This window comes from Plectropomus leopardus, chromosome 11 (genome assembly GCF_026936395.1).
Source record: "Plectropomus leopardus strain MGB_pleo_1.0 chromosome 11, ASM2693639v1, whole genome shotgun sequence".
Classification (NCBI taxonomy): Eukaryota; Metazoa; Chordata; class Actinopteri; order Perciformes; family Serranidae; genus Plectropomus; species Plectropomus leopardus.
The window spans coordinates 2725649-2748491 of NC_142186.1; the positions used below are offsets into that span (position 1 = coordinate 2725649).

General features: G+C 38.3%; 1 protein-coding gene across 2 annotated transcripts in view; it reads right to left on the reverse strand.

Annotated features, from left to right (window-relative positions):
- Window positions 1–22843, reverse strand: part of grik2 (glutamate receptor, ionotropic, kainate 2) — a 347578-nt gene that overhangs the window by 229132 nt on the left and 95603 nt on the right. For both annotated transcript variants that reach the window (XM_088084955.1, XM_042489444.2), the window contains exons 3-4: window positions 9946–10113; window positions 4699–4956 (exon numbers count right to left, since the gene is read on the reverse strand). In XM_088084955.1, the coding sequence (XP_087941081.1) occupies window positions 4699–4956; window positions 9946–10113 (426 nt within the window). The remainder of the gene's footprint in view (window positions 1–4698; window positions 4957–9945; window positions 10114–22843) is intronic.

The following is a 22843-nucleotide window of genomic DNA, read 5'->3' on the forward strand; positions in this document are numbered from 1 at the left end:
TTTGCCCTCAGTGTCCGCCATCAACGCCATCCGTCCTCGCTATCGGGTCATCTGTGTAAATGGGGACAATGGGAAGGTAAAGCTGTCTGCAGGTCGAGCCAGGATCTAATTTCCCCTCACCAAGACAGAAAATCAAGCCACTATTAACCCCATAGTGAACCAGCTATGTCCACTTTACAACTTAATTAACAGAGGTGGCGGGATCAGCAACAATCAATTCCTCCCAAAGCTGCCGACGAGACCTGCAGGTCAACCCCTCCATCTCCCACCCCTCAACACACACAAACACACACACACACACACACACACACACACACACACACACACACACACACACACACACACAAACACAGTCTCTAGATATTGGTTAATTGAGACCACAATAGTCTTCATGTCTGTTGTGGTTTGCAGTGTTTACTGTATGATTTTGTTGTTTGTATTCTTGTATTTATGTGTAGTTATGAGAAACAGTTGACATCTTAGGACGCAAGACAAGAATTATTTCCTTTTCAGAATTATTTATGATAATAAAGCGAAATCCAATCTAATCATACGGCACAAATCCAAATGAACAAATTAACACTTGTAGGTTTGGCCCTTCAGTCTTTCTTTGAATTTGGTCTCTGACACAATTTACCTGCTGCCAAAGCGGTACCGTTAAAGGTGATTACTCTAACAATATATTTCAATATAATACAATATTTCCATTCACATTGTACTTGAATAAATATACTTGGTTACATTCCACCACTGTGAGCAAAGAATATTTAACAATTTTGCCATTTCTAGTCAATAGATTTTCAACGAAAGCATTTGTTGAGTATTTTCTACTATTAATTACTAACAACTAATATTATTGTTCTCGGCAGTATTCATAATTCATAATTAATCACTACTTTTATCACAATATGGTACTATATCAATTCTTTGGACACAATGCACAACACGATTCAATTCGACTCAGGGACCTGCAATTGATATGAAATTATATAATGTGCATATTTCACATATTCTGTTACAGAAGAAGCTGCCACCCTTTTCTTTTTTGCTTTTGGCTTTAAAAGATAAAAACATCCCATAAATAATGTTAATAATTGTACCCGGTTTAGTGCAGTTCATTGTACTTTAAACTGACTCGACTACATAAAACAGCGCATGGGATGAGTAAACTTTTCTGTCAGAAAGTCCTGTCTGGAAGAAATCTTTTCATTTTAATCCAAACCGTTATCTTTTTCCTCAATCTTCAGGGCTAACTGGCTTAAAGCCACTTCATTGTTGAGAGTGAGCAGGTAATGTGAGTGAGTGAGATACTTGTCCAGGCAGGTATGCTGTCTTTAAAACCATAATGGCATGGTTTACATCCTGCATGTGTTCTGTCTTTTGACCCTTATTTTCTCTGAAATCTAAAACATTTCCACACTGCTGATGTATTCCCGACTAAATAACATTATCCTCATCATCTTTGTCTTGGCTGCTTGCTCTTTTCCTCCTGCAGCTGTTTGACAGTGACACAGAATATCAAAATAAAGACATATCCTAAGGATGCTGATATGAATCGACGTTTTCATTTTGCATCAATCAAACTTAAACAGTGATCACTGAATCAATATATTGATCCAAAGTGCCTACAAAGACTATCTAAATAGAGCTTGTTTATCAGGGATACCAAGGATACCCTTGGGTCCCCCTACTGAGGTCTGTGCTACGCCACCAATTCCTCAATTCCTAAACATCCCTATTTCAGCTGTTAGCCCTGTGATGGAGGGCACTTCAGTTCATGCTGAGGTAGCCTTCAGCTTCTGATGACACTCAACAGAAATAACTGTAAAAGGAAAATGAACGAGTTCACGAACTGCAATCTTCTGCTATTTGCAGATTGCCTTGATAGCTTGTAATCTGGTACATGCAATTAGCACATGACTCCAAAAAGCAGAGTTTGGCTGGCCTGAATACTAAACACAGTGAACACACACTGCAGCACAGTGATCCAGGACACACTGGTCCCAGTGTGTCTGTAAGCTCTGGGAGGCCTGGCAGCCTGTCTTCAGGCTGGCACACACCCTGACCCCTGGCATATGGTACATGTACCCAGCCTGCTGGCTTATTTGTCGCCCAGTGACCTGGACTGCAATAATAGCAAGGTTTGAACAAGGTCTGCTTTCCTGAGTAACAAGGAGAGCATGTCTTCTGCAGCCTCACAAGCTCTCTGACTTCCATGAATTATGGAACATGTACAAATGGTAACAATACCCAGCTACACCTGGGCAAAAACCTCTGTCTGCTATTCCACCGTAGTTATGGTTGTATTTGAAAACCTTATAAAACCTTAATTGCATCATGATGATATATGATATTATATTGTTATTATTATTTTTTTGTTTTGTTTACGAGAAATTCCTCAATGTGCATCTAGTCCATCTCTAATATTAAAAAAGCGGTTTTATTCAGGCTGCTGTATCGACTCCATAACTGCAGTATCACGAACAGAAAGATTGATCATGCACTGGAATAAATTCACTGTTGTAACTCTGTCTATTTGGACAAAACAAAATCAAACTTGGATCGTAAAGTAAAAGCATTTAGAATAATTACAATTAGCACCAGTGATTAGTCATTAGGCTTGCTAATTTATAGCTCTTTCTAGTCTCTGTCTGGCTGTTAACTGGTTGACTGATTGTGCTGCTGCTCTGTCCCACCCACGTAACACAGTCAGTCCACAGAGCTCCATTTGTGCCACTTGACATGAAAACTCTGACCTGTGTGTGCTGGAGGCTCCCAGGTAGCATGTAAACACTGGCCTGTAGATACCGTGAGCTATCGTTGGTCTTGCGCAAGCACACACACACAACACGGCTGAAAAATCGACGCCATCGACAAATTTTGAGACAACTTGGCTCGTTGCAGCTTCAGGACACTTGAGTTACTTCGGACGGGCAGTATGGAGACATTTTGTGGTTTTATTATGTATTTTTTAACGTTTACCATTTGCTTTAATTGTTAAGGAGATAACTGCAACGCCTTTTCCCCATGAAACTCCAGCAGTGTTTTGTGGATTATAAAATTTCCCTCGGCTTTCCATCAGCAAGTGGGTGAGTTGATAATGACTGAATTTTTGTTTTTAGGTGAACTATCCCTTTAAACTTTTTTTTTTGAAATTCTTTATTTTTCTGCACAGCATTTTATAGTACAGAACATACATTAATATAGACTGTTCAATTTCCCTTGCTGTTCAGGGTTGAAAACTTGAACTTAAACTTGTTTGTAATTCAGCATGATGAGATGGGTTCATGCTATATACCAGGGGTATTCAACTAAAATTCAAAGAGGTCCAGTTACAGCAATTTCCTCCCAGCAAAGGTCCAAACCTCATACCTAAAATCAATATCACCATCAAGTGAACATTTTACCTCGATTACGATTTATAAGGGTTTTTTTTGCTTTTTTTTGTGGTTTGTTTTGTGCCCTCATAGTTCACTGACACACTTTCATTTGACCATGGTTTGTTGGAGTGTAATAAACAAATGATATGCTATTATTTATTAAACTTTCCAGCATTATATAAAAATTAAAAGCTCCATCTCAAACTAACAAACAGGACTCTGACTTCAACTTCTGCTGAGTGCTATTAATCATATGTAGGTATAGGTAATGTGTCTGTGGCCCCAGGCCCCCAGATCACTAAATCAGCCCCTGGTAATAACAATGAGAGCTCAGCATGAGCAGCTGGATGAGACACAGAGTAATGCGTCCTGGTGTTTCTAAATAAAAGTAGTCTGTAGATGTCTAAAGTCACCTCTGCAAATTTGGCTGTTTCAGACACTTTGGTGCTGTGAGGAGAAGCTGCGCTCTGTTGCGCAAAAATAGAACAAAACATGAGAAAAATCAAGCTGCGCTCTCTCTCACTGCACTGCTGTCGGACCATCAGCCGTTTGATCCGCGATAATGAAACGCTGTGGAAGCACATATGACTTGGTTGTCAAATAATCAGCTGTATTCTACAGTCAAAGTTGTTCACTTTATTACATGATTGTTCAACACTTCTGCTGTTGCAGGGTTTTGGCATAAGATTTTCCTCGGTGTCCTGAGAGCGTGAGACAGAGCCCAAAACCATGAGACACACGGCAGATGCGTGGGAGTTGGCAGCCTCAGTGGAGAGAGGGTTAACAGAATATTTAAATAACCGAGACATAGGTAAAAATCATTTGATTTTTAGTCAAATAATAATCACATACCAAATAAGCAAGAAACATACAACTGCATTGTGCTGTGTCAGTTTACGATTCCTGTTTGTCTGGAATTTAATCTTAAACTCCAAAAGAAAAGACGAAGGTTCTTGTCATATTTGCAATACAAAGTAGTGTTTTTGTTGTCATATCTATACTACTTTATTTCTGTAACTTGTATTTGCTGTTTGTTTCTACATTGGTAAAAAAGAGAGAGTCCGGTTGCAAAAAACAGTATATAGGAATAGTATTTAAGAACAGGACCAAAGACTAAATACACAAATAATTTAAATAAAACAATGTAGGATACGACTCCGTAAACTGAAGTCAGCAGAACACCAAAAACATTTATCTTAAAAGAAAATTCGTGAAAATGTCCTGAAAAATCCTCCTGGTAACTGCTGGACAAGTTAAGAACAAACAGATGGAATAAAGCAGTTCAGTGGTAAAGCAGAGGAGGTATTACTGGTCTTACCAGTGCTGTCGTCATAAACCACAGTGACCGTCTTCCACTTGAAGAAATGGACCAGGTCCAGGATGGCCCGGCTGAGCGAGGAGAAGTCTGGGTAGAGGCTAACGTAGAAGACGTCTCTGTTGTCCGATACTTGGTGCTTCCATTTGGTCTGGATATGTGGCACCCCCAGGGCGTTGCAAATGGACTGGACCGCATTGGCCGAGGAACTGTGAGATGGACCGAAGATGGCCGCCACCCCCAGAGAAAGCTGGTCACAGGCTAGAGAGGAGGGATATTTAACTGGTCAGTGTCCTCTTACTGTGATGCAGCATATGTTCATAATGACCACCAGATGTAAACAAATCAACAAATTCCATGTGCAGAACCAAACCAACAATAAATGTATCTTATCAACAGGTAACTCCTGACCATCCGAAACCTGATATACCCTCTTCCTCCGTGCCATAGAGCTCCATTTGGTCCAAAAACACATCAATGAGCCCAACCAGTTCTCATTCCCGGGTTGTCAAATACCTATGCTCTGTCACGCCTCTCCGCATCTGACATTGATATTTTGTTTCAGGAAATTCAATTGAGATAATAATGTAGAGAAAAATCTGAAGCAAAATTAATTAATTGATCAAATATATTGAGCTCATAACCACAGCATTAGCTTGTTTATAAATTCACTCTGGTAAGCAGTGATGCAGTATAATGTCTAGGGCTCTTATTGTGAAAGGTAAGAATGGAAGAAGTGGAGCTACAGCACTGTCGCTGTCAGTGTAAGAGGCACAAAAGTAGGGCTGCAGGTATTGATTATTTAACCAATGGAGTAATCTACCGATTATTCTTGCGATTAATTGAGTAATTGGATATGCACGTGGAAATGTTTTCATTTAATTACTTTTGCTTCATTAAATGGTAATAGTAATAAACGGTAGAGAAAATAAGACAGTCTTTATAATGAATGAGCAACTACATATAATTGCCTTTTCCTTTAGAAAAATCTATATTTTTATTGGTAACATTGCAAAAGATGCTGTGAAGTGAGCACTAAGATAGTAAACTAAACCTCAAAAGTAAACCCATTTAATGCATTTAATGTCTACCATATCATTTTGGGTTTTAATGAGACAAACATGTTTTAAATTGCAAAAGGCACTGTATCCATCCAAACAAATTTAGTGCATTTAAGTGCTATATTACCTTCTTCTGGGTTCTGAAGCACAAAAATAGAACAAAACATAAGAAAAATCAAATAACCTTTTAAAAAATAAGGTATATACAACCAAAAGCTAAGGCATAAACATTGCCTTTAAGTTGTGCAATATAACTTTCAGAACCACAATTTTCAAGTTTCAGGCATAATGTAAGCCTTTACAGTCTTCTTTAAAGGTTTTGTTTTCTATCTAACTTTTATTTTATTTTTAAATTATCTATATAAATATATATTCACCCACAAAAAAAAGAACTTTAAAACAAATTTCCTCCAATTCTACATCACCTGCACTAGTCTATATTAGTTACACTGATGGGGCAGAGAACAGCATAACTTCCTCTACAGTTGCCAACAGCCCACCATCACTCCCAGTTGGAGAATGGGTGAAATCAAATCGACAGTAGGGCTGGGTAAAAAAATTCGATTCATCAGTGCATAGCAATATGTTTTTTGCCAATTCAATATAGATTCATAAAATCATAAAATCGATTATTTCCGTTGTAATGACGCCCCGCTCCAGTGGGGGCAGTGTGAGTGTCGCCAGAGTGTGATTTTAATTTTAAGTTTCATTTAATAAATTATTAATAAAATTATTAAATTAAATAAGGTAAAATAAGTTTGGTGTTAGTTTGTTCTAAATCTATACAGATAATGCACGCTTCATTGACCAAATATCAGAAGGTATTCCAGTGAATTATCTGGGTATTTCTGACATCAACGCGGATCACTGAATCAATATCGAAGCAACTGGATCAATATCGAATCGAATCGAAATCAAATCAAATTGTGGCCGAAAGATTCTAAATTGAATTGAATTGTGAGGTTCCTGACAATACCCAGCCCTAAGCAACAGTAAAAGGAAGTCGTCAGCACTCACCGATAAGCATTAAATATTGTTTATTCACACACAGCAGGCATAAAACGGACGTGTTTCAGCACTGAGCTTTCTTCAGCATTATTCAGTGAAATCAAAGCAAGGAAGTTAGCCTGAGGCACCAGGCCCTCAAATCACTAAATCCGCCCCTGATAACAAGGAGAGCAGCAGAGAGCAGCTGGATGAGAGGTCTGTCACTGCGCTGCGCTGTCTGTCAGTCTGCTCTGATGGGCCTATTGATCAGCTGTGTGTTCAGTCAAGTGTGTTATTTGTTTTTATTGGGACTACTTTCTTTGTAGGCTATTCAGGCACTTTTCATAAAAACAAAACAATAGCCTAATTATTTTTGTGCATTTTCAGTATTTACTCTCTAACCAGCTGCTGTTGGATGTTCCGTCAGATTTCCCTCTTTCGTATACTGGGGCAGACGTGACCCCCATTCCCCATGGAGATTATGCGGCTGGTTGAGGGGTCTTAATCGGGTTCGCTCTGACCGCCCCCATAGATTGGGTGCTTTCGGTTAAGATGCTGGAGCAGAAATAAAACAGAAATAACCATCCGTGTTACAGAGTGCTGTTTGGTCCCCCTGGATTAAACAAAGCCTCAAGGCAATTCATTTTGCCTCGAGCCTCAATGATTATTATGAGTGGAATTATTCGATTTACTCAAGTAATCGTTTCAGCCCTACACAAAAGCTTTTGCCGTGTTGGTTCAAACAACTGGGCCTTCGTCTTAATATCTCAAAATCTTCAGAAGTATGCACACAGCATTTGCTACCAGCAGACGAGCAGCTAGTGATAGTTTAGGGGATCAGCTGATGTCTCGTGCGATAAACGGTGCCACAGAATTTGTTGCACTCAAGACGGTCAGGTGTCGCCACAGGTGTGTGTAAGCGTGTGTAAGTGTGTGACAGAGAGACAGCACAGGAGCAGAGTGCAGCAGAACTGCGTGTCCCTTAATGACAGCAAAACACAGCTCAGTCTCACAGGATAGTTTAATACATGCCTATTTTGCACAAACATTTACCCGCCAGTGTGGCAGGTAACCTTCATAGGTGGGTGTTAATTTCAGACTCTGTTTATAACTGATGTTGTCAAGTGGAAAATCATACTGCTGTTACAGGTGCCTTCTGGCTGGCAGGTGGCCTAACATACTGCAAAAAGTGGCTGTTTTATAAGCTGAAGCCACCCGGCAGCATATCATTGGTGTAAGTGTCTAAAGCCAAAATCACTGACCAATCAGCTGTATTCCAGGTCTTGGGAATGAGAACAAGCTGCAAGATGTAGCACAAAAGGCACAGGCACTCTTTAGCTTCTTTATGGGACGCACTAGGCTTCAACTAACTTCAATGCAAACCCATCCATGCCTATACTTGAAGCTGTACATGATGTAGTGGATACACTGAAACTTGTTTGTTGGTCTCAAAAGTAGTCCGCAGTTTGGCACTCCGCCTTGGTGTCTAGCTCGCTCTTATTCCCAACTCGTCAAATACTGCCACTTGGTCAGTGATTTTGGTGTCAGTCACCAACACAAAAAGCACCTTCTGCAGCAGTATGATATGCTGCTAGACAGCATCAGATTGAAATGCTGCCAGTAACTGTGCAATATAAGGAGCAGAATGGCACAACAAACCCAAGACTTTAACCCATGTGTCCGCTGTATACTTCTTGTATGAATGTTGAGACAAACCATGATCATTTTTTCCAAAACCTTACCACCCCCTTTCGTTGCCTAAACCTAGCCAAGTGTTTTACCAATGCAAGTTTATTTTTAAAAAGACTGTATGCATCTAAGGAGCAGAAGCTGTACATTTCCCCTGAAAAAAGAATAGTGCATTGAAAAAACACAATGCAATGACCAGGCATAAACTGACACACCATCCCAGAAAATCAACAACAGACAGATGAGAGTGTGTTGTGGTGTCACTACCATCACTACCACTCATGAAGTTAGACTGTGACCACAGCGCCATTAAACATGGTGATTTATTCTCTGTAAACTGGAAACAAACAGATCTTCAGTTCATATATTAATAGTATGAAAGCAAAATGTGAGTAAATAGTCACAGTCTTGAGCTCTGCAAAAGCCCTGCTCTGTGGGTGTGTGTGTGTGTGTGTGTGTGTGTGTAAGAAGAGAGCTGTAGAAGAGTGAAAGAAAATTAAAACACAGGTGGTTTATAAAAACGACGTGACATTTAATACACGATGTTTGCGATAAAGTCATTTTATATATCGCAAGTAGAACATCTCAAGTATATTTGATATATATATTGCTCACCCCTTGAAGAAAGGTACAATGCAAACATTTTGGGCTGCCTTTAAACAGGGAAGCAGTCTGGAAAGTGTACTGGCTAAGATAAAGACCAAAAACATTACAAACATAAATTTTAAAAACAGAAAGGCTAAATATGTGACATAATATTAAATTATCATAAAATAAAAGCAGCCATCATCACAGTGGTCAACTGCTGCTGAAAAAATGTCTGAGCATGGGTACATTCAAGCCCATTGTTTTAATCAAATATATATATATATTCTTACACTATATCGTGTACTGTAAATATGTCCACTGGTATTGATTACACGATGTCTACGACATTACATTTCCACGATAACAACGATGAAGATGAAGCTAAAGGTGTGACCAATTTGAGCTTGCTTCAATGGAATGGTAATCGCAGGACAAACAAACAACTGCACATCTTTGTATTAGCTCGCTTGTGCAGTCTAATCACCTTATTTGATATAAGGCAGTTGGCTAAATCACTGAGACAGGATATAATGGCCCGTAATTGATAAGAGACTTGAAATGTCAGCCTGATGCACACACAAAACTGATAGATTATAGCACTTTATTGGCTGTCTCTGGGGGCCAAACAGGTCTTTGAATTACTGCCGCTGAGTCATTACCTGGAACCAATCAATTCTCTCTGTTTACATTTCAAGTGCTCAGCCATTTCTCCCCCGCCTGATTATAATTGTCACAATCTAAGCCACTGCAGCTCGCGAGCCTCGTACAGGGAATACATTTACATTGCAAAGCAGCTATGGTAAGGCACATGTGCACACACACTTTCACTCAAATGTACAGTGTTTCCACACACACACACAGCAGCAGCTGAGAGAGAGCGTGCCAACACCGGAGGCAGATCTTCCAATCACTAACACATAAATACCTTTCCTGGAGGCTTCAAAGCTGTCATAGATGTTTATCCTTTGGATGTCGTAGGTGAGCGTGGTGTTTGGCAGTAGGGTTCTGTTCCTGTTGATTGTGTTTAAAGCAAATTTAAAGGCTAGTTCCTCAGCACCTGATGGGCCGCTTTCAATGGACTCAAATATCCCCCCTGTGAAAGAAAGAGACACAACTGATCAGTGCTTTTTCAGGGTTGAATTGTTTTCATTGGAAATAATGCTTTTATAATAGCCAGTAGTCATGATTACACAGAGTTAGGCTATGAAGAGTTGGAAGAAGCATCTCAATCAGAATAACCTTAAAACTTTTATAATAAGTTTGACAGGAAAGGAAAATAAACACACTCCTTATTTGCTGCGCACAAAGACGGAATGAATTTTGCCACAGAATATCAAGGCACTTTCTGTCAATTCGGTACAAAATGTCAAGAAGCTTTTATTGCTGCATGATTTCAAACAAGAGCAAATATATCATAAACAAACAAATAATGAAGTTAATGAAAAACAGAGTCGACCAGTGCCCACTGAAGAAGTTTACTGTGATAATTTCGCCTGTGGCTTCTTCAGGTACTCTCAGTGAAATTACATCAGTATTCACGTGTGAGATAAATACACATGACTAAAAATCATCTACATCTTTTTTTGTTTTTTCAATTTCATCAGAGTGTATCAATAATATTGTCTCATGTGAACATAACACAAAAAACATGACAATATTTACAAAACATTTAAAAAAACATATAAATGAGGCACGAATTTTATGACTTATAATCAGTGTAACAATATTTACAAAACACAACAAAGCCTAGAATAGTTAATAGAGTTATACATTACACCATATTATCCTAACCAGGATACTGCTATCCAGCAGACTTAATTTCTTAAAAGGGACCAGGCCCATTTCCCAGAGTCCCCTAACCACACACAGCTGGATCAAAAACTCCTTTGTCCCACTGTCTACTAAAACCCTGAACACCACCCAGGCTTGAATATTGTATTTCTTGCTGTTCAGCAGAGTTTTGTTGTAAAATTAGTGCATTTTCATGCATGGACATGTGCAATTAATGGATAATGTACATATCTGTTGTTTTTTAATTGTTGTATTTAACTGTGCATGTATTTTTGTTTTTATTGTTTTTATACTGCAAACACTGAAGTCCAAGGCAAACTTCCCACTGGGAGAATAAAGTCTAAATTCTATCTGAATCTAAAACTAAAGACATGAACTGCACACTGGTTTTCCTCATGATCACACAGTCAAACATGTACAAGTGAGTTGTGCAAGTTACTTAAAGTATCTAATAGTTTGTTCTATGATAAGCTTATTACACAATGAAAAAGTAATATTAGACCTACTAAACTATTAATAACCCATAACCCCCTCACCCATCAACAAGTTTATATTTTTTTTACATCTCTTCCCCCTATCTATTTATCTGGCAAGCCACAAAGTCACTACCCCTGCCTCTCTCTATGTGGTCAGTCGCCAGTGTTTTTCATTTGCACTGCCCTTGCAGCCTGTGATCTTGGGCAGAGCTAGACAGCCAGTTAACCCTTTGAAATCTGGGCAAATTGACTTGATTTCTTTTAAAAATGTGGGAAGAAGGCAATGAGCCACTAAATGAAGAATGACCTGAAAAATTGCAAGACATTCGAAAAAAGTACAAGAAAATTTCCTGAAAATGAGCACACACAAAAAAAATTGGAAAAGTAAAGGGAAAAAAACAATAAATGAGTAGTGAAATGCACCATTTTGTGTCCCTCAACCAAAAGTGCTCATTGAAAATAGAAAATAATATTACTGCAGAATATTCTTTAAAGCTTGATTTTGAAAAGAGCGTTTTGTGTGCAGTGGTATGAGTGTGAGTATTTGACACAGCAGAAAAGGATTATACTGTATAAAATCAATACTGCTGCCATACCCTGTGCTGTGATAGTCAAAACATAACCATCTACTTAGCATGTAGTATAGTGAAAATAAACTGGCGTCTTTACAAAATAAATGGCATTTTTTTAGGAATGATGTTGGTTGAAAAATTAACTTGATGAAAGTCGAAAATAAGAGTAACTTATTGTACTTTTTACTTGATTTTAAAAAGTGCATTTTGTGTGCAGTGTATGCCATTAAACCAGGTCCTAAGGGTTAATACAGATGGTTAATATTGCACTTTAAAAATAAAACGACTATGTGAATGTTAAATTTCTACATATAACGCTGCCAAACAGATGCCTGTTACTGTAATACTGAAACGAGTTAGCTAACACCACAGGTTAACCGCTAACAGCTGCAGCTGTAAGCTAACTGCTACAACAGAAAAGCTTCTAACATGACATTCTCTATGAAATGCGTGTGTTTGATATATATGTACACATACTACTTACAGACAAATAATTTCCAAAGTGAGGACGTGTCAGGAAAACATTCAGCAACACCACGAATTCGTCCCTTTGGGTAACTGCTCAACTGGAGAGAGATTAAGCTAGCAAAGGCAACGCAGGGAAAACCATCGATCTATTATTTAAATTTATGGTGGCAGCGGTAAGAGCACTCACTCTGTCGCTTTTTCTGAATACCAACACAAGCTAAGAGCACTCACTCAGACGCTTTTTTTTAACCCAACCGATATTGCCGCGTTTTTTTTGTTTGTTTGTTTGTTTGTTTGTTTGTTACTTTTTAATCCACTTTTTAACTAACTTATTAACGTATTTACCAACTAACCTATATAAATAATATACGTAACTTTAAAGACAGCACACCTCCTGTTCCAATTATCCTATCCCCACACCTGTCTTCAAACCTGCTTCCAGTTTCTTAATTAGTTTCCTACTTGAGTGGAGGCTACCAGCCAGTTTTCATCTACTCCTTGTAAGGCAGACAGATCATGCACCTTTTGTGCTCAAAGTATGTTAAAACAAAAGGAGACAATGGGCCTCATGCAAGACACAATTCAAACACATTTTCTCTTATTTTTGCTCATATCCAGGATTTGCTCTTATTTTGTTAGTACCCATTCATTTCTAGGATTCACCACTTCTTATTTTTGCTTTTTTCTTAGATAAGAGAACAATTCACGAGTGATTGAGGGCAATCATACTAAGATAAGAAAAAAACATCTTGCTTTTACCGTCCACAAATTGTTGTCCAACATAAGAAAAAACAAGCTGAGGGATGTTTGAAAATGTAATTAAATTAAGAGGAGGATTTAGAGTAATTATAATGATTGGATTATTTAATTTCAGGGATAAAAGGATACTACTATACTGGGTGCATTGATCCCAGTTACTGTAATTTCAGTGCGTCCCGCTACTGACCAGAGCTGGAATGTAACTAAGAACCTTTACTGAAGTTACTTTTCCGTAACTTGAGTTTTTTGATACTATGCCACTTTGCACTTCTACTCTACTCCACTTCAGAGGAAAATAGGTCTATTATACTTTTTACTCCAATACTATTATTTGATACCTACTTTACAAATTAAGATTTTTGCGCACAAACACTGCAGCTGAAAAAAATTGTCAGTTAATAAGAAAATTAATGGGCAACTATTTGTTTCATTGTGTAAGCCATTTTTCATTCAAAAAAAAAAAAAAAAACATTTCATGGTTCCAGATCTCATATATACTGTATGAAGACTCGCTACTTTTTCTTTAAATTATTTTAATTATTTTTGATTTACTCAATTTATGTCAACCTTTTTGCATGTGTACTTTTACTTTTAATACTTCATTTAACAGTAGGCCTACACAATTTTACAACTGCAGAAGTTTCTCTTCTTTCAGCATTTTTTGGTGTCATCTATCCAGTCTTGGCCATGTGTCAGAGTCTTTGCACATGACTCAAAATCTACCCTTATACAGTGTAAGTGGGCATTACCTGTGCTAATAGGTGACTTATGATCAGTGGGATTCATCACTGAGCACACCTGGTCAGAGCAGATTTGGGTGGTTAAGAGCTTTTGGTGCATCTGGAGATGACTTCTCTTATATTTTCTCTTACGAGAAAACAAAGAGAAAATATAAGAGAATTTTAAGAGAATGCTGCTGCATGAAGCCCAATGAATGGGCACCATATAAATAATAATAATGTGAGTACAATGAAATATCTACACTCCACTTTTTCTCTCATACTTTTCTTCTTCAGTTAACTCAGAGATGTTCCCCGGGAAAGATGCACCACTCTCGTATTGATCTATCGATTGCCATTTATGAGCACTCTCTATCACTTTGCTGAGTGGTGCATCTTTCAAAGGTAAGCCATGCTGGAGTAAATGATGTTTACAGCTTTGGGGAAGATACACAGAGAACTCTCCCTCTGTTCAATAATTCTAGTAATAGTCTGATGCAACTGCTGCTTCTATAGCCAAGCACTCTGTGCAGGCCCAGCTTGCCCATGGTGCTGCAGACACTGGATTTGTTGCCTTATGGAAGTCAGGACTGATAACAGGACACCTAAATTTGCTGTGTTATTCAGGATTAACGTAAAGAAGTTTGGGTGAATTAGAGTTGTGAAGTGGAAAGAGTCACTGTGTCTGTTTGAAGATTATTTCAACATTTTTTTTTCTGACAATCTTGTGTTACTTGCTTGTAACACAAGCATGTAATATGGATAACCTTATGAGCAGTTAGAACACTCATATTGGACATTACTGTAAAACTGTGAAATTACCCTTAAACCCTTATTAACAAACAAAGCCTTTTTTTAAAAAAAGATTCTGCACTTGGCAACTTGATATGAAAAAGGGTTTGAAGAAGAAGTTGTGTGCTGCAGAGCTATCTCACACATCAGTGGCTAAGCAGCAACCTGCAGGGCTGAAAAGAAAGCCAACATGGAAGTGCAAACAAATGCAATTCTCTGAATGTCCACTTCAGTCTGGCTCTAAAGGCTAATCAAGCCCCATAGATAAAACTATTAAAATGCCCAATTTTATAGCAAAAATAAAAATGTTTGTGTACCACAGCCTGGCACAAAAAACGGTTTTGGTCTCAATGGCTAATTTCCACATGTGTGACAACTGGATGGGTTTGAATTTCACTCCTTATGAGGAAACTTCTCGCATAAGTTTACATTTTTGTAAACCTGCCACAAAATAAAAAAAAAAAAAATTTACAGCCAAAATGCCAAATGTCACGCTTCGAAAAAAACGTCCACAAACCAGTGAGTGTCGTACAGTAGGTATGTCCATTGTTTTATACAGTCTATGGTTTTAGTCACCATTGCAGAGTTAGATCTGTGGTAAATTCAGAGTACTTGTTGCAGTGGGGAATAAATGCTGCAGAATAGTAGGGAGGATTTCTGCACAGATCTACAGATTTGTATCCACAATGGACATCGAGGATACTGAAAATTTTATTTCGGATGGATGCGTGTAAAATCTGTCTTCCACTGATTGGAAGGTCAACCGTTTGACCCCTGTCTCCTCCAGTGCCCATGTCGAAGTATCCTTGGGCAAAATATTAAATTGTTCTTGATGGCTGTTTCATCGGTGTGAATGCATATGAATGTTCAAAACCTTGTACAGTAGCCTCTGTCACCAGTGTGTGAATGTGATAAGAAATGTGAAATAGACTTGGAGGGTATCATGTTATTACCATACATCTGAGTATCTAAAAATCCAAAGGCTATGTTTTTCAGTACTGTCATAAACAGATGCTCCTATTTCTATTTAACTCATTGTATGTAATGCACAGCACGCACCACCAGAGCTCACTCTGTAGTGTCTACTAGTGGAACAGGCAGCTGGAGGATGTTAACGCCGCACACTTATACCATCATATATTGTGTACTCAGCAGGAAGGTATAAAATAATAACTTTTGTCCTTCGCATCTTCAGCCAGGACAGTTTTTTTTCCATCTTTAAAAGTGTTCCAAATGCCAACATTGTATATGCAGGAAATTTAAAAAGGTAAAAACAATCTATGCTCCAGACTAACTAAGCAAGCTTTCAATATCATGGTACTATATCTGAATGACACATGTGCCTCTTTATAGCAAAAGCACCCGCATCCAGGGGGATTCAATAACAATATAAGGCACTGTACAGCATTTTTCTTCAGAAAGCCACAGATGTGTGTTTAAAAGTGCGGCTCTCCACAGCTACAGCCCTCCAGTGAATACTTCTGACAGCCAGCAGATGAATGGACAGAGAGGAGGCCTGGGGAGTTGAGGGTGGGGGGTCGGGTTCTGAGATCAATGTGCTCTGATTGGCCGGCGAATCAATCAATCAAGCCCTTGGGGAGCAGTGGAGAGCAACGGTGAGAGATTGAAGTGTTTTGTTTGGGTTAGCCCTATGGTCTGGCCCCGCTGGCTCAGTGTCAGTCACAGGGAGCTTTATTTACTCCAGCTACAAGCACTCTACTGTAGGACCCTCTTCAAGTCTAGACGTAATCCATACACATGACTGCACGAGTACTGCAAGTCCCTCCTGTCACCAGCGATTACCACAGGACAGGCTGATTCTGATCAATGCGCCCTAACAGTGATTTGAACAGTGGACTCTTTGGAAATGCTCTTTTTTTCAGGGGCATTTATTTTGTCTGTGTGCTCACACTTCAAGAAAACATCTTACAGAAAGACCTCTGACAGCAGCAGCACTATGGAGAAGTTTCTGCTTTCATTAGTATTCATCTCATGGGAGAGCCCTATTTTGCTTGCCATAATGAGTTTGAAGGAATTAATAAGCATCAGTTAAGCAGGATGTACTATAATTGGAAAGCTGAGCGTTTGGAATGGGTCCGTTCACACATGAGAAACGTTGTTTTTCCTGCTGAGAATCTCTGCAGCTCCAAAGAAAAGAATATGACCTGGAAATTCTGAGATGAATCTCTGCAGAAAGGTGAATGGGTGTTGTAGAGGTGACTGTAACTTTGAATATGAATACACACGCAGTATAATGAGAAAGTTGCTCGCTCATCTGCGTGAACACCGAGTTATGGAAATGAAGCAGAATAAGTGAGATGAGGACAGAAGGAAAGAGAAAGAAAATCCTCCAGTGTGAGGACATTGTGCTTGTTCTTGTCTTAATTAGAGTTAGGTTAGGATTGTGGTTGGTTTTAAAATAAAAAATGATTCTTTTCCAAACCATTCTCTAGAATTTTTGTCAACCTCCCTCTGGGATTCTTTCAACCTCGTTTACAAATGTTTACCTTTTTAATCTCTCAAGTAAGAGAAAACAGAAGTGAAAGACAAAAGTAACCAAATAATGCATCTGATATATGAAACATAAGCAATCATAAATTATAATGCAAAAAGGCTCTGTACTATAAAAGTAAAACAGTGGGTTGGCTTTATAGTTGGGATTGACATTTAAGCAGTTGTATGACCAGCCAATTCTCATTCCAGGTCTTCATATGTTGTCGCTTTGCAATGGACTTCCTCATCTACATATTACTTTTTAAGTATCCTTCTGTGTCTGCTGTTTATATCCCAGAATGGAGTTACAGTGATGTCAACAAATGCACATGCTGGGATTGTTATGTTGAGACAACACAAACCAACACTGAAACATCAACAAACTTACATGCTGGCACGGATGGTTATGATTAGGGGAAGAAGGCACATGATAAGGTGTAGAAACAAAACCCAGCACATTCTGACGGGAAGTGAACGCCATCTTGAAAGTCTGGGGTTTGCTGGACCTATCCACAGCCCCTCCAACCCGCCCTTACTATAGGTGCACGCTCGCGATTCTCGTATTACGTCGTTATCTGCAGCATTTCAGCCTGACACCATTCTGCCATATTTCATGCAAATGCAACAGGTTCCTAAATGGGTGTACACAGTGAATTCACAGCCCATTGACCAAAAGAAAATCTTGGCATATATGTTTTTGAAAACCACAACTAACTAACTACTACTACTAACCGCATACTATTCAAGACCAATAAACAACAGAACTGGTTGTTTTTAGCAAGTCATCTCTGCATTTCCAACTGGGATAGTTCCACAAAACCTGGTTGTTATTGACCAAGACATTACTGTGTTTCCTGTAGGGATTGTGTCTCCAAAACCAGTATTTTTAGCCAAAACATGATCTTTTCTCACCAAAATGTGGTTTTGTGCATGGATCTAATCAAACACTAACCACAGCATTGTCATTGTTTCATTGCATCTACTCAACTCTTTTCCCCTCTATATTGTTGCACTTTTGATGTGCTAGGTATCTTCCTGTGTCTCTTGTTAATGTTCTGGGATGCCATGTCAGTTTACATCTGTTACATTTTGGTTTTCACAGGAAATAAACAGTTTCTGCTTGTTGGATGGATGCAGTCTTCATCAAAACAAACTTTTAATGTAGGTAAAACATGTACTTGTATTTATGTTTATTTCTTTGTTTAACACAACCATGTGGTATGAATTGGATAAGAAAATTATTATAGTTTTTCTCAATATTCATATTGGAAAGGAACAGCAGGCTCATTGGTGAAAGTTTGGGTTTGTGTGACCCATCCACCTCCCTTTACTAGAGGGACTGTCCTTTTCTTAAATAGTAAGCAGCATTTTAAACTGATGCCGTTTGGCAGCATCATAAACAAACCTCATAAACCTCATAAAATTGGCTGCATATCATACCACTGCGAAAGGTTCTTTTTGCGTTGGTGTCCCGAATTACTGACCAAGCCACGAGTTGTGAATAATGAGCTGACCCATTGCATAGTGTACGTATGTAACTTATCAGAGGTTTGCAGAAATGTACAATGCCAACATTTATTCTGGCAACTGTGATGGAATACTGGATTCATGGAGGTGCGGTCCTCTGACTTGATAGCTAGGATTTTAGATTTTTTTTGTGAGAAAACAATGTTTATAAACATATTTGCCAAGTCACAAAATGTTCATACTGGATTTATTTGCAAAACATTCACGATCAAAGTGTTTTAATTGTTTTCCAGCAATGATTGCTCGCAGCAAGTGAAGCATAATTAATCTCTTATAGTTATGTTTAGACTCTCCAGGCACATGGACAAAGTTGGTTAAGTTTTGGGGAAAAATTGCAGAGAAATATTGAAAAAGCATCACAAGGGACATTGCTTTTTCATTATTATAATTGCTTTATTAACAATAACTGAAACTACAATCTTGGAGTTATATCTAGTTTTATCTACTTTTAATTTCTCAGTGGCGTAATATTTGCTTTTTTATGCTTGTCACAAACCAAAATAAGAACCTTAGGTATTTGTCTGTGGCCTGAGGGTTCTTTTTATCTTTCGCCTTGTATCGCATTCACTGTTGAGCCCTCGCAGTAATCCTGGCTGAGCGGCCACTTCTAGGAAGATTTGCAACACTTCTCAGTCGCCTTCATGTGCAGATAACTTATGTGAATGGATGAATATCTAAGGTCTTAGAGGTGACTCTGCAAGCCTATCCCCTTTTATATTAATCAATTATTATTGATCTGAGGTCTTCTGAGAGGTCCTTCCTTCATGCATGATTCATATCACCTGAGGCGCTTTGCAAAACTCCAAAAGAGTAAGTTAAAGTAGCCCTAATCCACAACTCCAAACTTGTTACATTGATTGGACACTGGCTCTTCAAACTACTGACTTAAATAGCTTTTGCTGAGGTGATGAGCTGAAAAGTTCACAGTTTTCATTACCTACATAAAAGACACTAGAGTGTTTTTGCAAGCATACAATGAAATTATGTTTTAATGTTTTAATGTTGCATTTTGCATGTCGTGTTTTAGTCCTCTAACATAATTTCAAATATTTAAAGATGATAATTTTATAAATAGTTTTACCTTCACCTTTTTCCTTTTTTTTCCTAGGCATTTTTTAGAAATAATTTTCTAAATGTACTTATTTCTCGCAGTCTATGAAAAATGTAATACCACCGAGGTGCTTGTTGTCCTTTTTTCTTTTTCTTTTTTAAGAAATTGTACCAATTTGTTTAGGGTTAGAGGATTAAAACACCAATGAAAGGCATCTAAAAGCAGTATGAGAAAAGTGATGTAGCTACAGCTTTCAAAGAATTAATACTTTAATATTTTTATTATGACAATAATTAATGAAAATGACCCCAAAACAATATCAAAAAGCAAAAACAAACATGGAAATGACCTTTAAGAAATGCTTAAAAATAATAAAGATTCTGTAAAAAAATATGTCAGATATGTAATTATGGTAATTATGATGATGCTTTTTTCCCTTTACATTTTTCCCTAGCTTTTAAAAAATTATTTGCTTAATCTACTTATTTCTTGCAATTTGTGGAACATATCTTGCTAAATTGCCCATTGCGATTTTCCCCAGGTTTTTGAAAGAAATCGCACAAATTTGCTGAGGGTTCAAAGGTTTAAATACTTGTGAAAGGCATCTGAGCAGTACAAAAAAAATGAATGTCACTCCAGGTTTCAAAGGGTTAAAACTGATTGTTTGATCTTTGTAACATAGATGACAATCAGGCTGTATTGGAAGACAAATTCATAAATAAATGCAAGTAATTCCGCTTTACTCTCTCTTTCTTGGCAGAGTAAATAAGCACTTTAGAGGCGTAACAGTCAGTTACCCCCATGTGTGTATGTGTGTGTGACTAAAGCTCCTGCGATAACAGTCCTTCAGAGGCACGCTGCCTGACCCCGAGCCAGAGAGCTGCGATCAGTCAAGAGAGAAATCCATCAGCACTTCATCAATCTGATCAAATGGCAGTGGACACACAGTGACCGCGGCACTTGCAGCTGTCGCCACCTTCTTTACTTATCCCGAGGATCTGCTGAAACGCAACAATTCCAGCAAACAGAGAACTCCTGGTATACTAATCAGGATTTTCCTAAAAAAAACAATGTCATACAGAAGTAATCCCTCTCAGTCATCACTTATGAGCCACTACAAGTGTGTGGAGGTGTATTTATCTGCCCAGTCACAAGAAGTAAATGTTTGCATTGTAAGATTCTGCAAACCATGAACACATTACATCTGTACGTTTCATACGAGTGTTATCAACGTGTCTTAAATGACAAAGTATCTGAGTCAATGGTGAGATCCCTGCCAAGCTGCTGCACTGTAGACCACTGATCAAGACCAACAGACAACAAATCCAGCTGTGATTTAGTGAGTGAGTCCTTGCACTGTTTCAGCAGCTTTTTAAGCGCCAAATGTGGGTGTTTTATAGGGAGCCATTGCTGTTATTTCAGGGGTTATAGCGCCAGGAGAAGTGATACAGTGTTTTTATACTGAGACAGTGCTGCTTTTCTAGTAGGGTTTGGGCACCCCCAAAACAGGTGTTGTAAAGCAACACTGTGCAACTTTGCATTGATTGCTGAGTCTCATTCCCAGGTTATTAAAAACAAAAGCATTTGGTTGATGGCCGAACATGAGCGCTAAGGCAAGATTTGAATTTGACAACTTGGAAATGAGACTCAAAAATCAACTACAAGTTGCATAATGTTGCTTTAAAGCCTCTGGAAGCGTGGCTTGAAATAGTAAGAATGCACAAGAATGTATCAAAGTTGTGTGTCTAATTAAGTATCAGAGTAAAATGAATGTTCCTAGCTATTAGAAAACTGAGTTCCAAACAGCTCATTTTGAGGATAACAGCATTTCTCCAGACTATGTGGGCGTGGCAGATCACCGTTTGATTGACACCTCCTGGGATCCCACCTTTGTCAACTGTCTTTCATCTCCATCTCGACAGCCATGGAGCAAAGCTGTCAGCGTGGTACAGCTCTATCCGTTCCAGCCCTCTGACTCTGGCTGTGTTCCTAAATCCAATCTGACGCTCTGCACCAAAATGAGAGAGCTGTCGTTTGAAGCCACGGAGTGTTCTGTTTCTCCATGCATCAATGAACATTTAAGTTTATCACACATTTATTCTGTTCTGGGCTTTGTTGCTCCTTCTCTTCAGACAGAGTAGCCAGAGTCATTTTGACTTTCCCAGGGTGCACTGCTCTGGACAACAACAGTATTTGGCAACTTGAAAATGAGAATTGGCCAGTCTAACCAAAAAAACATTACCCATGTTGACTATATTTGGATGGACTTACTGCTGGGAGTCATTCTCACCAATGAGCACCTATAGAGCTGCACTAAAACGGTACTAACTCAAGCCCAAACCAAAATCTACTGGCAGGCCATTTCCTTGTTTTTGCAATCAAGTTCAACAATTTACCAATGTGGGTGTTGCAATTTTCTTCCTTTGTGCACAAAATAGGAAAATGCCTGAACTGGCCAATTTTGTTCCTACTACCATGTAAGCCAATCAGAATCACTTCACATTTCTCACCATTTGTAATCAGAATACTGCCATGCCTCCATTTCTCCATATGAAGAAATATGTTTGCCCAGAGGTGAATAATGGAGTAGTGGTGACGTCATTTCTATGCACATATTAAAGCCTGACACAGCAGAGTCTGGTCGTCAGTGAGTGTTGCTAAATGTCTCCACAGTTGGAAACAACTGATAAGCCGTTCGACACTGTCTTCAAACATCTGATGTCAGCCTTTGAACATGTGCTTTCTCCTGAGGGCATTGGCTGCATCTTCCAGCAAGGTTAGATATGTCATCTCAACACCTGCTTGAAGGAGATCTGAATTTTTATATCCACTAGATGCCTGTTAGGTAATAATAATAATAATAATAATAATAATAATAATAATAATAATAATAATAATAATAATAATAATAATAAAAAGAGTAACAACAACAAAAAAGAAATGACCCCAAAATTTGCAAGAAATTAGTAAAAAGTACAAGACAATGACTTGAAATTTAGTTAATATATATATATATATAAATATATATATATATATATATAAATATATATGGGAAAGGAAAAAGGATGCTTAAAATGTATAATAATTCTGTAACATAATTTTGAATATTTAATCATGATAATTTTCAATATAGTTTTTTTCAAGCTTTTCTCTTTTATCCCTAGACATTTATTCA